The sequence below is a fragment of the Giraffa tippelskirchi genome, chromosome 4 (assembly GCF_054371585.1).
Source record: "Giraffa tippelskirchi isolate mGirTip1 chromosome 4, T2T-mGirTip1v1.2.pri, whole genome shotgun sequence".
Classification (NCBI taxonomy): Eukaryota; Metazoa; Chordata; class Mammalia; order Artiodactyla; family Giraffidae; genus Giraffa; species Giraffa tippelskirchi.
In genome coordinates, this window is record NC_137278.1 from 56,074,516 (window position 1) to 56,090,294 (window position 15,779).

The 15,779-nt window shown below is 40.6% G+C and overlaps 1 protein-coding gene across 2 annotated transcripts in view; it reads right to left on the reverse strand.

The window, feature by feature from the left end:
- Positions 1–1,680: 1,680 nt before the first annotated feature.
- Positions 1,681–15,779, reverse strand: part of LOC145546355 (immunoglobulin kappa light chain-like) — a 53,268-nt gene continuing 39,169 nt past the window's right edge. For both annotated transcript variants that reach the window (XM_081592946.1, XM_081592947.1), the window contains 2 exons: positions 7,170–7,218; positions 1,681–2,207 (listed from right to left, as the gene is read on the reverse strand). In XM_081592946.1, coding sequence (XP_081449072.1) covers positions 1,885–2,207; positions 7,170–7,218 — 372 coding nt within the window. In that variant the 3' untranslated portion in view covers positions 1,681–1,884. The remainder of the gene's footprint in view (positions 2,208–7,169; positions 7,219–15,779) is intronic.

Sequence of the window (15,779 nt, forward strand, 5' to 3'; positions counted from 1 at the left end):
AGTCCATGGGGTCGCTAGGAGTCGGACACGACTGAGCGACTTCACTTTCATGCATTGGAGAAGGAAATGGCAACCCACTCCAGTATTCTTGTCTGGAGAATCCCAGGGACGGGGGAGCCTGGTGAGCTACCGTCTATGGGGTCGCACAGAGTCGGACACGACTGAAGCGACTTAGCAGCAGCAGCAGCAGCAATGCAGGAGACCCTCTTTGGATTCCTGGGTTGGGAAGATCCACTGGAGAAGGGATAGGCTACCCACTCCTTGGGCTTCCCTGGTGGCTCAGCTGATAAAGAAACCACCTGCAATGCGGGAGGCCTGGATTCTGTCCCTGGGCTGGGAAGATCTCATGGAGAAGGGAACAGCTACCCACTCCAGTATTCTGGCCTGGAGAATTCCATGGACTGTAATGGGGTCACAAGAATCAGACACGACTGAGCAACTTTCATGTTCCTTCACTTTAACTGTATAGTGTAGTGAGAATTAAATTAGGTTGTGGAGACATTTAACGTGGTCTTTGGCAGATAGGAGGCCCTCACTATGTATTGTGTTTAAAATGTAATGAAGGCATCGTATTCCCTTAAGTTAAAGTGCCATAATGGACTTAAATATTTCCCTATTGCTTCTTCACCTACATTATCATCATTGTTTTGTCACGAAGAATGACTGTTTCTAGCCATTCCCTTCTTTTGAAAGATTTTCTGTTGGTAAATTAGATTCAACTGGATCAAAGAGTATGTGATCATCATCCTGAAAAGGGCTCTGAAGGCCTCCTGAGAAGGGGGAAATCAAAGAGGCAAGAGTCTCAATCCCAATGACATATATAACTAAGGAGAATTTATTATATAACCCAGGAAACTGTACTCTATACCCTGTAATGACCTGTATGGGAACAAAATCTAAAGAAGAGTGCATATATGTATATGGACAACTGAATCACTTTGCTGTACACCTGAAACTAACACAACATTGTAAATCAACTGTATTTCAATAATAAAAAAAAAGAAGCAAGCCTCTCATACCATGGCCCAGGAGAGGGCTTATGAATATAGATGGCTTATGGGTTTCATGAAAGAGTGTCTTGTAGGTAAAGTAGCGTAGGCTAGAATGGAGGCTGATGATTTTTATTAATGATGGTATGGTTTTTATCAACTCAATATTTAATTTCTTAGAAGATAAACTGGGTCATTAGAAAAACAGTGTTTAAAAACCTTTAATCAAGGAACTTCCCTGGTGCTCCAGTGGTTGAGAATCTGCCTGCCAATGCAGGGGACTTGGGTTTCATCCTTGGTCCAGGAAGATTCCACATGCTATGGCTGGACAACTACTGAGCCCATGTGCTGCAACTGCAGAAGTTCGCATGCTCTAGAACCCATGCTCCGCAACAAGAGAAATCACCTCAGTGAGAAGCCCCTGCACCACAACTAGAGAGTAGCCCCTGCTCGCTGCAACTAGAGAAACTCCATGCTTCAACGAAGACCCAGTGCATGTGTGTGTGCTAAGTCCCTTCAGTTGTGTCCAACTCTTTGTGACCCTATGGACTATTGCTTGCTAGCCCTCACTGTCCATGGGATTCTTCAGGCAAGTACAGTGGAGTGGGTAGACCCAGTGCAGCACCCCTATCCCCCCAAAAAAAGTTAAAAAAACAAAACAAAACTCCTTAAATCAGAAAGGAGAGAGAAATCACAGGTGCAAAGATTTACTTTATTTATTCATTGTCCCCCCAACATTAGCATGATTAAAGCCAAAGAGGGGGAGGGGGGTGAGGTGAGGAGATGGGTCGGAGGATTGCAATAGGGGTTGATCTGTGGAAAAAGGGCCTGAGGAGGGGTGAGGAGCTGGGAGCGAATCAGCACAGGTGACTGGGGAGCCTGTAGACCTCTCGCTCTAACATTCATCCTTACTGAAGCTCTTGACCAGGGCAGTAGTCAGGCTCTTGTGGCTGATCTTACATGCATAGGTGTTATGGCTTTGGTACTCTGAACTGGACAGTGTCAGGGTGCTGCTGAGGCTGTAGGTGCTTTTCTTACTGTCCTGGTCTGTGAAACTGTTTTGGAAGTTGTTTCTCTGGGTAACCCCATCCACTTTCCACTCGACACTGATATCTTTGGGGTAGAAATCATTCGCCAAGCACACAACAGAGACAGTGTCGGTCTTCAGCTGCTCATCAGATGGTTTGAAGAGGAAGACAGATGGCTGAGCATCAGACCCTGAGGAAGGAAGGACAGAGAAGGGTGTTTAAGTAACAGTGAAGTTCTCTACTGGGGTGCACTGTCTGGGGGTGACCTTGGAAATGCAAGAGACAGATGTGCAGAGAACCGCATGCTCTTTTTGCAGTATCCAGGGGCCACCCAGGGAAGTCAGGAAGCAAATTCACAATTGCCATGGTTTTGAGTTTTTCCTTAGCCCCTACTCCTTAAGAAAGCTCTGAATTTTTTGTACTCTTTGCAGCCATTCTAAGGCTGCAAAGTAATATGAATTTTAGAAAAAAATGAAGTGAGATATCCCATAAAGATACTCCTCTTTGGATCAATCCTTGATAGCTTTAAACATTCTCTCCTGCATTAAAATATTAAATAATTAGCATACTTGATATAGAAAGTCTTGTAAGTCCTTATATCTTCCAGGGGATCGTCTCAACCCAGGGATTGAAACCAGGTCTCCCACATTGCAGGCAGATTCTTTATTGGCTGAGCCACCAGGGAAGCCCTATCAACTTTTTAATGGAATTTAAAAATTCATTAAAAGATTTTTTTAAAGCCCTATATAATTTTAGAACAGTTTAAAATACTTAAATAGTTTAAGCAGTTTGAAAGGAGTTTTAAGTTTTCCGACCTTATCTTTCTTTCCTTCTTCTGTGTTCCCTGCCTCCTACAAGGGAGCCCAGTGCAAGAGGCCAAGAAACAAAACCACTTCATCAGACCCTCTTGGAGTTTAGAAGTGAGAACAGATCTAACATGATCACTTCCCCTTGCCTCTCCTAGTCCTGTGCAGTGATGTCAGGCTGTCTTCCACTTCCTGGGCTTCCTTTGGGTGTGTAGGGGTCAAACACACCTTGCATGATTGAGCCCCAAACTCTGAGTCTGGGTCCAAGCGTGTGTGTGTGGGTGTCAACCCCTTCATCCTCTGATCAGGCCAGCAACTCTCCCACTCCTTGCAAAAGCCCTCAAAGGGAGACCCCCAGCCCTGGCCTTATGACTGTCGCCATATGGGGCAAGTCTCAGGCAGACTCGTAAGGTCAACTGTAATTTCAGCCACCTGCCCAGGAGAAACTGATGAGCTTCACTTCTGACTGTGAGCAGCTGCCAGATGGGCTGCTAGAAATCCCTTTGGTGGGCCTTTGAGTTCTCGAATGGGAGAGCGTGAATTAAATAACAAATTAAGAATTCTTTGCTGGGAGAAGTCACAGATCAGTGAATAGATTTTTATAAAGCTATAAACCTCCATGTTAACCAAGCAGTTCAATATCAGATACTGAATTTTTAATGTTTTGATATTTTCCTTTCTTTTACCCTTCATATTATTTTTGTTTCAGAGAATTTTATAAAACAGCCTAGGCAGTAAAATAAGATGAATTCTAGAAAAAAAGGAGATGAAATATCCTATGAAGATACTCCTATTTGGGTCAATCCTTGATGGCTTTAAATATTCTATCCTGTATTAAAATATTAAACAATTATCATATTTGACATGGAAATTCTTGTAAGACCTCGTATTAACTTTTTAATAGAGTTTAAAATTCATTGAAAGATTTTTAAAAGGCCCTAAATTATTTCAGAACAGTTTAAAATACTAACATAGTTTAAGCAATTTGAAAAGAGTTTTAAAATGGCCCTAAAATAGTCCTGTCAGGTTGTCTGCAAACCAAAAACAACCTTTTTCAAGTATCACTTTTGAAATTAGCCAGAGTAAACCACAATGACAATAACAAATTTTTAAATGATTTTAAAGTGTAAAACACCCAGATTAAAAGTTTTCTATCACGGAATGAGGGGGTTGGAAAATACTTTTCTATTTCCATTGAGTTTTTATCAATGGCATTTATATACGTTTAGATATTTTGTACACCTGAAATATAATCTTACTGAAGCCATTACATTTCTGAAAATTAAAAACATCACAAACTTATTTTTTTTCAGCAATATACCTATAATGATATTTAGTTTGAACTTTTAACTCAGTAAAAGTTAACTGATCAAAACCTGAATGGCCAGATTGCCAGTTTTCAGTTAGACTTTTGCTGGTGTGAATTTTGCCCTAAAAGAGTTATATGTATATAGAGAGAATTATATATATATATATATATATATATATATATATATATAAAAATATATAATATTAACTTTTAAATATTATTTATTTAACATTAATGCCTAATATTAATATTAATAAATTTTTATTAATATTAAATATATAATGTTAACTAAATGGAATTTAAATTCATTAAAAAGTTTATATATATTAAATTTGTTAATATATATATTTAATTTTGATGAACATTTATTACTTAAATATATTTGATGAGAGGACATTGAAATAATTATAGATCACTGAAAAAATAACCAAGTTCTTTATAGTCTCCTACTGGAAATTTTTATTAAGCAGATACAATAATATAAATTTTATTTCTGGAATTGCTGATAAAAATCAGGCTTCTCCCTATTTTCCCCATGTTAGCTCGCGCCCATCACATTTCTGTTCTCTACCGTTAGCGACATGATTCGTATCACTGTGTCAGGAAAGCGGGCCATAACACAGCTGAACGGGCGATCACGGGGTTGGCCATGCCTTTTGCGGCCTTTAGCGGCCAGGTGCGCGGCCATTTAGAGCCCAGGGGCCCGGCCGCCAGCGTCGTTCAATCAAGAAAGAAGACCGCCCTGAAGTCTAAAGACAGCCGGGAGGTCTACAGACCACGTTAGAGGGCCACCGCATCCACAGCGGTACAAAGACACCACCAAGTAATAACAAAAATCATACTCATTAAAATATTTCCTATCTTCTTAACGTCCGTGGGCATCTAAAAAGTGCAATTATTTTATTTTCCTTCACTTAAACAAATTTCTTCAAAGCTGAGCTTTTGGTAACAGCCCTCTTGCCTTCATTTATAAGAGGAGATGTATTTATACATTTCCAGTATAGTCTAATATAGAAATTCGTTTTTTTTTAAAGAGTAGTCTGTCAAGGTATAGAACCCCTATAACATTTCTGAATATTGACAGTTTATCACTCATTTTAGACTCTAAAAATAACACTGCTGCTGATTCTCAATCAAGCAGAAACTTTAACATAGATAAGTATATTTTTCTAACGTCTTACTGATTTTTTAGTGCATTCCATTAATTTTTGTTGGTATGAAATAATTTATCAGAGAGAGAAGACAGAAACACATTTTTCTACTTTTCTGTTTTGTACATCTAGCAAAAATCAGTACAATATTTGGCAAATCTCAATGAAAATTAATCCACTTTGGCTCTTTAGAGCTGCAAACATTCCTTTTTAAGGAGATATTTCAAAAATTTTTAATATCCTATCCCAGGGACATTCTACAAATCTTAAGATGTAAAAAATTTAAGTCTCTGTTCTGATTGTTAACAGCTAAACATCTTTATCTTTGAAAAAGTGTCCTTTTTCATTGACACTTATTTTTCCCCTTTGAGTCATTTGGTTTAGATTAAATTAATCTTTTTTGTCTACAAATCCAGTTTTGGAGCTGAGTTTAACTTTTCAAACTGTTAATAAATCTGAAATATTCTCATTTACCAATCTCTGCAAAACTCATACTTAAGCCTCTAGAAGTCCATACTGGCATTTAGACTCACATTTCATAAGGTAATAGAGAAAAATTACTTACATCTAATCTCCAGACGTGTCCCTTGGCCAAAGATGATCCGCAGATTTAACTTACTTTCCTCTCAACAAAAACCGCTTTTTGCTGTAAATCTCTTTCGATGGTCAGGTACAGAGAAAATCTGGCCATTTAGGTGCCACATCAACTAACTAGCTCTTTGCTCTTCCTTGAGACAAACTGATTTCCAGTCCCTGACTCATCTGATTTTTCAGAAGAATCCCATTCTCTTCAAAACTGACCTCAACTCATATCCCAAGCATTAAAACCCCCAAATTTCACAGCTCTATAAGAAAAAGGAGTTGAAAAGTGCATTTACGTTTGATTTCCACCTTGGTCCCACTGCCGAATGTAATTCACAGTGAGGTCCCTGACATATCCCCCTTAACAAAAACCTCCTTCTGAAGCCAATCACAGGAAAAAGCCCATTCCACAGAAAAATCCAGCCATTTCTCTGCCTTTCTCTCCACAAACCCTACTCTCTTTACAAATTCAACGATATGGCTGTTTGTTCAGCTTAAAAATTGACTATCTTCTGATTTTCTTTTACTTTTTGGGTCACCAGGCATGGCTCATGTAACCAAAATGTCACAAATTTGCACAACTGATACAACAGGACAAAAGTCTCACAAACAGTTGAACAAAAATGTACTCACGTTTGATCTCCACTCTGGTCCCTGGGCCGAAAGTGAACCACAGTGATGACCCCTAACTTCTGCTTGTACAAATACCTACCCTGAAGGGGTATCAAGCCCCTTTCCCCAGTTACATTAAAATCCATCTTAAATTTACCATCAGCTAGCCTCTTATGGAAGAATTTCCCTTCCCCTCCTCTGTACCTAACCTGGGAATGAAATTTGTTTTAGCCCTGACACCAAATTAATGAAAACAGGCAAAAAGGAACAAAAAGTAAACCAATTAGACAGAAACAGCAAAGGATTAGCTGAAAACAGTACTTACTTTTGATCTCTAGCTTGGTTCCTGGGCCGAAGCTATTTACACAACGGTTCCTCTTAACCTTGTTCCTATACAAAAACCCTTTCCCTTCCTGACCTTTGAGCAAAGCTCTGTTTCAGAATAGACCCTTTGCTCTCCAATACATTTTTCTGAAACTATCACTCAGGCAAGTTATTCTCACCCAGAGACTGACTCTGGTTCTTCATAGAAAATGTGCAATCAGTTCTTCTGTTTGATTATGGATGGACTGTAGCTTTGCCCTGGAGGATGGCACAGTCTGGTTTCATAGAGTCAATGTATGGATCATTACAGAGACACAGGGATCATAAGACACAGACAACTGAGAAAGGAAAGTTTGGATTTTACTCACGCTTGATTTCCAGCTTGGTTCCTTGGCCGAACGTCCGCCACAACGATAGCTGTACATTATCTTGCTGTATAAAAACCCTTCTCACCAAAGGGGAACAGAGCCCCGGGTAAAGCCGCTGAAGCTTAACTCCCATCTCAAGCAGGTGTGGAGGCCCTGGGGCTTCTCTGCTAGAGAATGTTTGTCATTCTTAGGTGAATTCTAAAATCCTAGAGGATGATTTATTTATGTCTATGGCCTAAATAAATGGTCCCATATGTTAGCAATCTCCCATGTCTGGACTGCTGCTTACTTATTTACTGGAAAGCAGGTTGAATATAAATTAGAAAGAAAGATAAACTCATTTTAAAAATCCCTGTACTTTTAGACAGTTGAAGCATAGTTGATTTACAGTGTTGTGTTAGATACATCAAAGTGATTCAGTTATATACACACACATGTATTTTCTTTTTAACATTCTTTTCCATTATACATTATTACAAGGTATTCCAGTAGTCATGTATGGATGTGAGAGTTGGACTATAAAGAAAGCTGAGCACCGAAGAATTGATGCTTTTGAACTGTGGTGTTGGCGAAAACTCTTGAGAGTCCCTTGGACTGCAAGGAGATCCAACCAGTCCATCCTAAAGGAAATTAGTCTTGAATGTTCATTGGAAGGACTGATGTTGAAGCTGAAACTGCAATACTTTGGCCACCTGATGCAAAGAGCTGATTCATGTAAAAAGACCCTGATGCTGGGAAAGAGTGAAGGCGGGAGAAGGGGACGACAGAGGATGAAACGGTTGGATGGCATCACCAACTCAATGGACATGAGTTTGAGTAAACTCTGGGAGTTGGTGATGGACAGGGAGGCCTGGTGTGCTGCAGTCCATGGGGTCGCAAAGAGTCGGACAATACCGAGCGACTAAACTGACCTGAACTGATTGAATGTATTTCCCTGTGCTATATACAGTAGGACCTTGTTGTTTATCTCTTTAATATTGTTTGTCTGTTAATCCCAAGCTCCTACTTTATCTCTCCCCCATCTTTCCCCTTTGGTAACCATAAATTTGTTTTCTACGTCTGTCTATTTCTGTTTTGTAAATTATTTCATTTTAAAAACTGTACTTCTTTATACCTTCTCCTGGGGTGAGGGGGGTGGGTCTTGCACATGACAAACCTCATTCAATGTCATTATGAAACTTCTTAGCTTTTCTCAGTTAATAATACTGAAATAATGTTTTTTCTATTTGAACCTCTCTTTTGCCACCACGTTGTTTACAAAAAAAGACTAAATGTATTAATACATCAAACCAAGGCCCATGTCTTATTTTGAAATATATTTTGGAGTGAAGCTGTAGATGGCCCATGAGACAAAAACAAATATCAAAAGGGTAGAAAAGTAGACTTTACTTGTTAGTTGTCTGTTGTCATAGGACAGGTAGAGCTGGAGGGGTACCTATCATGCCATAATGAGCTGAACCAGGTGTATGCTGTCTGGAGCTGCTAGAGAATTGTGGCATGCCTTGATGTTTCCATAGTAACCCCATCAAGGGCCCTGAAGACCTCATTTTGCTGTGAGTCCAGCTCTACATTCCAGTCCTGTTTCCCTTTTAACTTTCCATTCCTACTTCAGCATCCTAAAGTCCTTACTCTCCTCCTGAGACCTCCAGTTTCTACAAAGCTCCCCCTCTTCTTGGAAACACTTTTGTTCACCTGCCTTAACTTGTGAACAATGAATTGTCTTTCAAGACTCAATTTAAGAGAGACTTTCTGGGGGACTCCCTGGTGGTACAGTAGTTACGACTCTGTGCTCTCAATGCAGAGGGCGCAGGTTCAATCCCTGGTCGGGGAACTAGATCCCACGTGCTGCAATTAAGACCCAGCGCAGCCAAACAAAAAAAAAAGAGAGAGAGAGAGACTTTCTGTTGGATTATCTCCCAGCAAACAACTCAATGTTGTAGAGTACAGAGGCAGGTCACTGAGCCTGTAACACCTAGTTGCTCTTATCTGCAGTCAGATTCTTTCTGCCCTACTGGATTGTAAGCTGTTTGATGTTTCATTGCTTTATACTTGGAAGGTCCAGTCTAGTATCCTCACTTGGTAAATGCTCAACAAACATTTGCAGAATGAATGAAAACAACAAAACAAAGAGACAGAAACAACCAAACCATAAATAGTTGAAAAATCAAGACTAGATCAGAGCCGATAAACTATAAAGGACCAAGGATTAATACTGACTATGGTAATAGTAAGTTTTACAAAAGAAATTGTAATAGAAATTCTGAAGATTCGAATAGTAATTCTGAAGTAGGCTCAAAACTATATACAAGACTGCACATGAAATGTTGTTTAAAAAGTAAAAAAGAGAAGTTGTGGTAGGCATATACAGTGGAATATTACTCAGCCATAAAAAGGAACAAAATTGGGTTATTTGGAGTGATGTGGATGAACCTAGAGTATGTAATACAGAGTGAAGTAAGTCAGAAAAAGAAAAATATCATATATTAATGCATATATATGAAATCTAGAGAAATGGTACTGATAAACCTATCTGCAAGTAGGAATAGAGATGTAGACACAGAAAATAAACTTGTGGATGCAGCAGGGGAAGAAGACTATGGGATGAATTGAGAGAGGAGCATTGACATATATTGTGTGTAAAATAAATATGAAGGGCTAGTGGGAGACTGCTGTATAGCACAGGGAGCTCAGTTCGGTGCTTAAAGATGACCTAGAGGGGAGTGGGATGGTGGGGGGAAAGGGAGGCCCAAGAAGGAGGGAATATATGTATACTTATAGCTGATTCACTTATAGCTTATACTAACTAACACAACGTTGTAAAGCAATTATCCTCCAATTAGAAAAGAAGGTAAAAGAAGAGAAAATAATTGACATCTTCATCATAAACTAATTATGATAGAGCTTTGCAATGGAGCACAAAACAGCCAACAATAGGATAAAGTAGAAGGCGATTGCAAAGATATAGGCTGAATGGTATGTATTGTATGATACTATGATTCTGTTTTAATTGAATATGTATGGATATGAATAGAGGCTAATTGCAGAAGGAAATACAATCAACTGTGCTCAGTAATTGTCTCCTAAAATTGATTACAGTAGTGTGTTGTTGTGGAAAAAAGGGAAGCAATGTCTTCTCTTTCTACTGTACTATTGTAGATTATTTGATTTTTAAAAATTATGGGAATACATTCATTTTTTGATTTTCAGAAACACTAAGGCTGTACCAATTTTGATAGTTTGATATCATCGAGTAGAATTCTCCATAGTCATGTGCAATTGTAAAGATAATTTTTAAATGATATATACATGTTTAATTTTTCTTTGTCATTCAAATACTGTTTTAATAATCTTTAAATTAAGAGTGCAAAAAAGGTAAGAGTTTTCCTGTTCAGTATAGGAGATATTGTTTTACCAATGTAGGACATGTGGGTGTGATGTAGGGGCTAGAAAATGTATGTTCCTAAGTGAGTAAATAGGAGATTGAAAGAGAAGCATGTAAGTAAATGACTATTAAAAGCAGAATTTGCTACTAATAAAAGATGCTTATTATAAGAACTGTTGTGCAAAAGCTAGTTTTTTTGACCACACACAGTAGGATCAGTAGGAATGGTTGTTGTGATGTTTGCTGTAGCATCACATGGATCATTGAAAAGTGGCTGAGAACCTTAATATGTATGTTGTTTATTATTTGATGGCAAAGGATGTCTTAGAAGCATCTGTGAGGACCTACCATTCTACAGAGTGTCCAGGATGGGCCTTGATAAGATTGATTTACTAAGGAAAAATAGAGTCAATAAACTAGTCTGAGGGGTTCTCAGATTTTTGCATGAGTGATGGAAACAGAAAATTTAGGGGAGCATTCCGAAAAACTCATCACTAAAACTGCTTTCCATGTGACTGCCAACAAAGTCAGATTCTTAAAATAAATTCTCAGCTGCTCATGGTGTGTGTGTGTGCTCAGCTGCTCAGTCGTGTTTGACTCTTTGCAGCCCCATAGAGTGTAGCCCACCAGGCTCCTCAGTCCTAGGGAGAGAAAGAAAAAAGGAAAGAGAGAAAGACGAAATACATGTGTATAAGTCATCCTGAAAACTGTTGAGAAGCTTTCTCATCAGTTGTTCTCAGGTCTAGCATTTCAAAAAACACCATATATTTTTTTTTAATTTGACACAAGTAACCAGCCTATTTGAAAGGTCTGTCTCCCATCAGTACCATACACAAAATCACCCATGTCAGAGACACAGTGACACAAGTTTGCAAAGTTTGAGGACTGAGGGCTTCCCTACCTGGCTCCTGAATGTTTGCATCTGATAATCCATCCAGAAGTCTTTGGTTCAAAATTTTTTCCAGCTCATCATTCACAGTAAAGTCCAAAGTAGGTGTGGTTCTTTTGGCTTCAGCTTGATTCTTTCCTCCTTAGGATCCTAGTGTCTGTCCTTTGTATTTGACTTAAGCTGATATTTCAAAAGATGAGGAGGAAATTCTTGAGTGGTGATCAGAACCTGATTAATTGCTGTTCTCTGGGCTAGAGTGCCACAAATGGACATCTGCCTTGAATCCCCAAGGGGCAAGGATGCCCCTCCCCCCCATTTGCCTGGAAGGAGGGAGACAGAGGAGGTCACTTGAGAACTCACTGCTTCTTTGCTGCTTTGGGGCTGTGTCTATTTCCATCCATTTCTGAAGAAAGACATGCTGAGAGAAGCAAAGTCCTTTGCCCAGCGACGTGTAAACACATAAGCTGTAATCCTGACCCCAAATTCTGGTCCCGCTCTGGAAAATGTAGACAGGCATCTTGTTTCCAGGGCTTTCCAGGTGACGCTAGTGGTAAAGGATCCGATTGCCAGTGCAGGAAATGCAAGAGACTCATGGGACAGGAAGATCCCCCGAAGGAGGAAATGACAACCCACTCCAGTATTCTTGCCTGGGAAATTCAATGGATGAGGAGCCTGGCAGGCTACAGCCCATAGAGTTGCAAAGAGTCAGACACCACTGAGTGCCTGAACATGCACACAAACACACACATCTTGTTTCCATGAAGACATGAAGGCTGCAGGTGTTGTTTTTTTTTTTTTTTTTTTACTTTCTAGAGTGGAAGAGAAAACATACCAGGGCTTATGAACCCTTGGAGAAGCTCTGACAACGAGATTTACATATTGAAAGCTGTGGTTTCCAGTTGGTTTTACACTAGTGATGAACCTTTCAAGCTCTACCCTGGAGTTCCCTGGTCCCCTGTCTGTCTACTTGGCATGCAACCCTGTGTCCCCCTCACCCTACTGCACAGAAACCCATCGAGGACAATTACTGTGATTGAGCCAGCTCTGCGTGCAGCCATGGAGTCCCTGAATTCAGGCTTGGTTCCTTACATTTTTGCCTTTGTTGTCAAAATCTTCAAGTCCTTCATGAACACTCTACTCTGCTTTCTGCTAACTCAGGACAGCTCAGTGAGAGGCCCCTCCCGCCCCTCTGACCACTCCCCCCTTCCTCCTCTTCCCAGTCTTGCTCATCTAGACTAAGAACCTGGGCTCTGGATCTTTCCTGTCCACTGCCCCACATTGCCTCCTTCCTTTGATATGTATGTCCTGATTCCATTTCAAAAGGATTTCAGTCTCACTCTACTTTCCAATTCCACAACCACCCCCTCCCCCCACCCTCACCATTCTGTTCAGCTCCAGGGATCAGTTAAGCTGCTTACCACACAACTTAATATTTTGCTGCTGCTGTCTCTGCCCTGTTCTTTCTGTATTTGTGGTTTCTTTCTTTTTTCTGATTGTACCACAAAACTTGTGGATTTCAGTTCCCTGATCAAGGATTGACCCCGGGGCCCTTGGCAGTGAGAATGTGGAGTCCTAACCACTGGACTGCCAGGAAATTTGCTGTGGGTTTATTTCTTTAAAAAATTTTCTCAAAAAATCGCTTTTGCAATTTAGGTTTTTAAAAAATTTTTGTATTTATTTAAAATCTATTTATTTGGCTGCTCTTGGTCTTAGTCAAGGCACATAAAATCTTCATTGCAGCCTGCCAGATCTTTAGTTGCAGCATGGGGGATCTTCAGTTGTGGTATGTGGGATCTAGTTTCTTGACCAGGGATGGAACCCAGGTCCCCTGCATTGGGAGCATGGATTCTTAGCCCCTAGACCACCAGGGGAGTTCCATGATTTTGTTATTAAACAAGGGGTGTATTGTGATTGAATCTGTGAGTTTAATCCCTCTTCTTAAACTAGATTTTTCTTAAATTGGCTCCTTTGGTTTCTAAGTGGGGTTAAACTAGACTTGTTCTTGGTTCTTACTCCCATGTTGCTGTTCAGTCACTCAGTCACGTCCAACTCTTTGCGACCCCACGCACTGCATGCCAGGCTTCTCTGTCCTTCACCATCTCCTGGAGCTTGCTCAAACTCATGTCCACTGGATCAGTGATGCCATCCAACCATCTCATCCTCTGTCATCCCCTTCTCCTGCCTTCATTCTTTCCCAGCATCAGGGTCTTTTCCAATGAGTCAGTTCTTCGCATTAGGTGGCCAAAGTATTGGAGCTTCAACTTCAGCATCAGTCCTTCCAATGAATATTCAGGGTTGATTTCCTTTAGGATTGACTGGTTTGATCTCCTTGCAGTCCAAGGGACTCTCAAGAGTCTTCTCCAACACCACAGTTCAAAAGTATCAGTTCTTCAGTGCTCAGCCTTCTTTATGGTCCAATCTCGTATCCATACATGACTACTGGAAAAACCATAGCTTTGACAAGACAGACCTTTGTCAGCAAAGTAATGTCTCTGTTTTATAATGTGCTATCTAGGTTTGTCATAGCTTTTCTTCCAAGGAACATCTTTTAATTTCATGGCTTCAGTCATCATCTGCAGTGATTTTAGGGCCTAAGAAAATGAAGTCTGTCACTGTTTCCATTGTTTCCCCATCTATTTGCCATGAAGTGATGGGACCAGATGCCGTGATCTTTGCTTTATGAACGTTGAGGTTCTTTTTCCCAGAGATTCAAACTTTTATTTTTTTCCATCATGCAAGTAAGCTTACAATTAACCCACTTCAGTATTCTTGTCTGGAGAATCCCAGGGATGGGGGAGCCTGGTGGGCTGCCGTCTATGGGGTTGCACAGAGTTGGACATGACTGAAGCGACTTAGCAGCAGCAGCAGCAGAACAGAGAAATAATTGCATTATTACCAGAGTGCCAAATTACCAAGTAAGACAACCAGTTACTGATTACTTTGGCGATGTTATTTTCACAGAACACAGCAACAATTTCCAAATTATACTTTACTTTCAAGTTCAGAATTATATCAAGAGACCAGGACATGCTGATAATTGTAACAATCACACAAAGTCTCCATCTTACAGGGGGAAAAAAGACAGTTATTCTGGTGAAAGGTCTCAAGTAAGCACCTTATCAAAGACTGATAGATAAGTCTTTGTAAGAGTTTACAACAGAGCAGTCTCTCTTTCCTCTTGTGGGTGCAGGGAAAAGGTAGCCTCATCACTTTTTGAGACTTCCTGTCAATTCTGAAGACTTTCATTTCTAAGGCCCATCTCTAGAACGTCATTTGTTAACGTGGAACGCAAAAAGCAGACCTGATAGGATAGTGATAATGCACCCACCACTATCACCACCAGCAGAGTGTCTCAGTTTCCCAAAGTAGTCCTGGTTGAACTGGCACCGTGTCTTGGACTTTTGATAAACAATACAGGCAGGGAGAGGGAGATGCAGATGAAATCAGGTTGACCATAATTGATAAATGATGTAGCTAGGTGACAGCACATGGGGTCTCTCCACTTCTGCACATATTGAAAATGTACGTAATAAAGAGGGAAAAGCTTTAAGGAAAAAAAACAGACTGTACAGCTCTATTTTCCCATTAGGCAAAAAAAATGGGGAAAATGGTAAGATTTACTCAGAGACAAAATAAGTAGCATATAGCATTAATCTTCCACATAACACAAGACCACATCTGGAGCCACAGCTTGATGACAGTGAGTGCGTGTCCACACATACCAGCCTGTCATCAGTCCGGCAGCCAGTAGGGTTCCTGGAAGGCTGGAGAGGGTAGGTGTGGATCTCATGCACTGGCAGAGAGCTTGTGTCCACAGGTAGTTCTTGAGGTCCTTGTTAACCAGGAAGCCAATTGGGGCCAATGGCAACGTAGACAAAACTCAATGGCCTGACAGTGATGAGGCATGGTGCAGACCTTGACAAAGGTTTACAAGGAAGGAGAAAGGCCTAGAGGCAGAAAGAGATGCTGAACAGTACAGAACACAAAGCAAACTGCTTCTTACCCTTAACCTGAATCTGTGTCCAGGAGAGTAGCATGGGTCCCTGGCCAAAGCCAGAGATCCTGTAAGTGGCACCTTGACTGGTGACCCCAGAGCCAAGGGACAATCAGTTTTGGTTGATAGCCGATGCCATATGCACTAGCTTCATTTTGCAGTAGCAACAGAAAAGCTTGCCGCAGATGGCATGCATGGCTGGCATGAACTTGAATCCCAGCAAGTCACAGGCCCTGAAGGAGCAGAGCTTGAGGATGCACTGGTCCTCTTGTTGGATGACTCATGAGTGCTCACATTAAAGACAGGTGGGAAAGGCCATAGCCAAGATCAGGGTCCAGCACACAT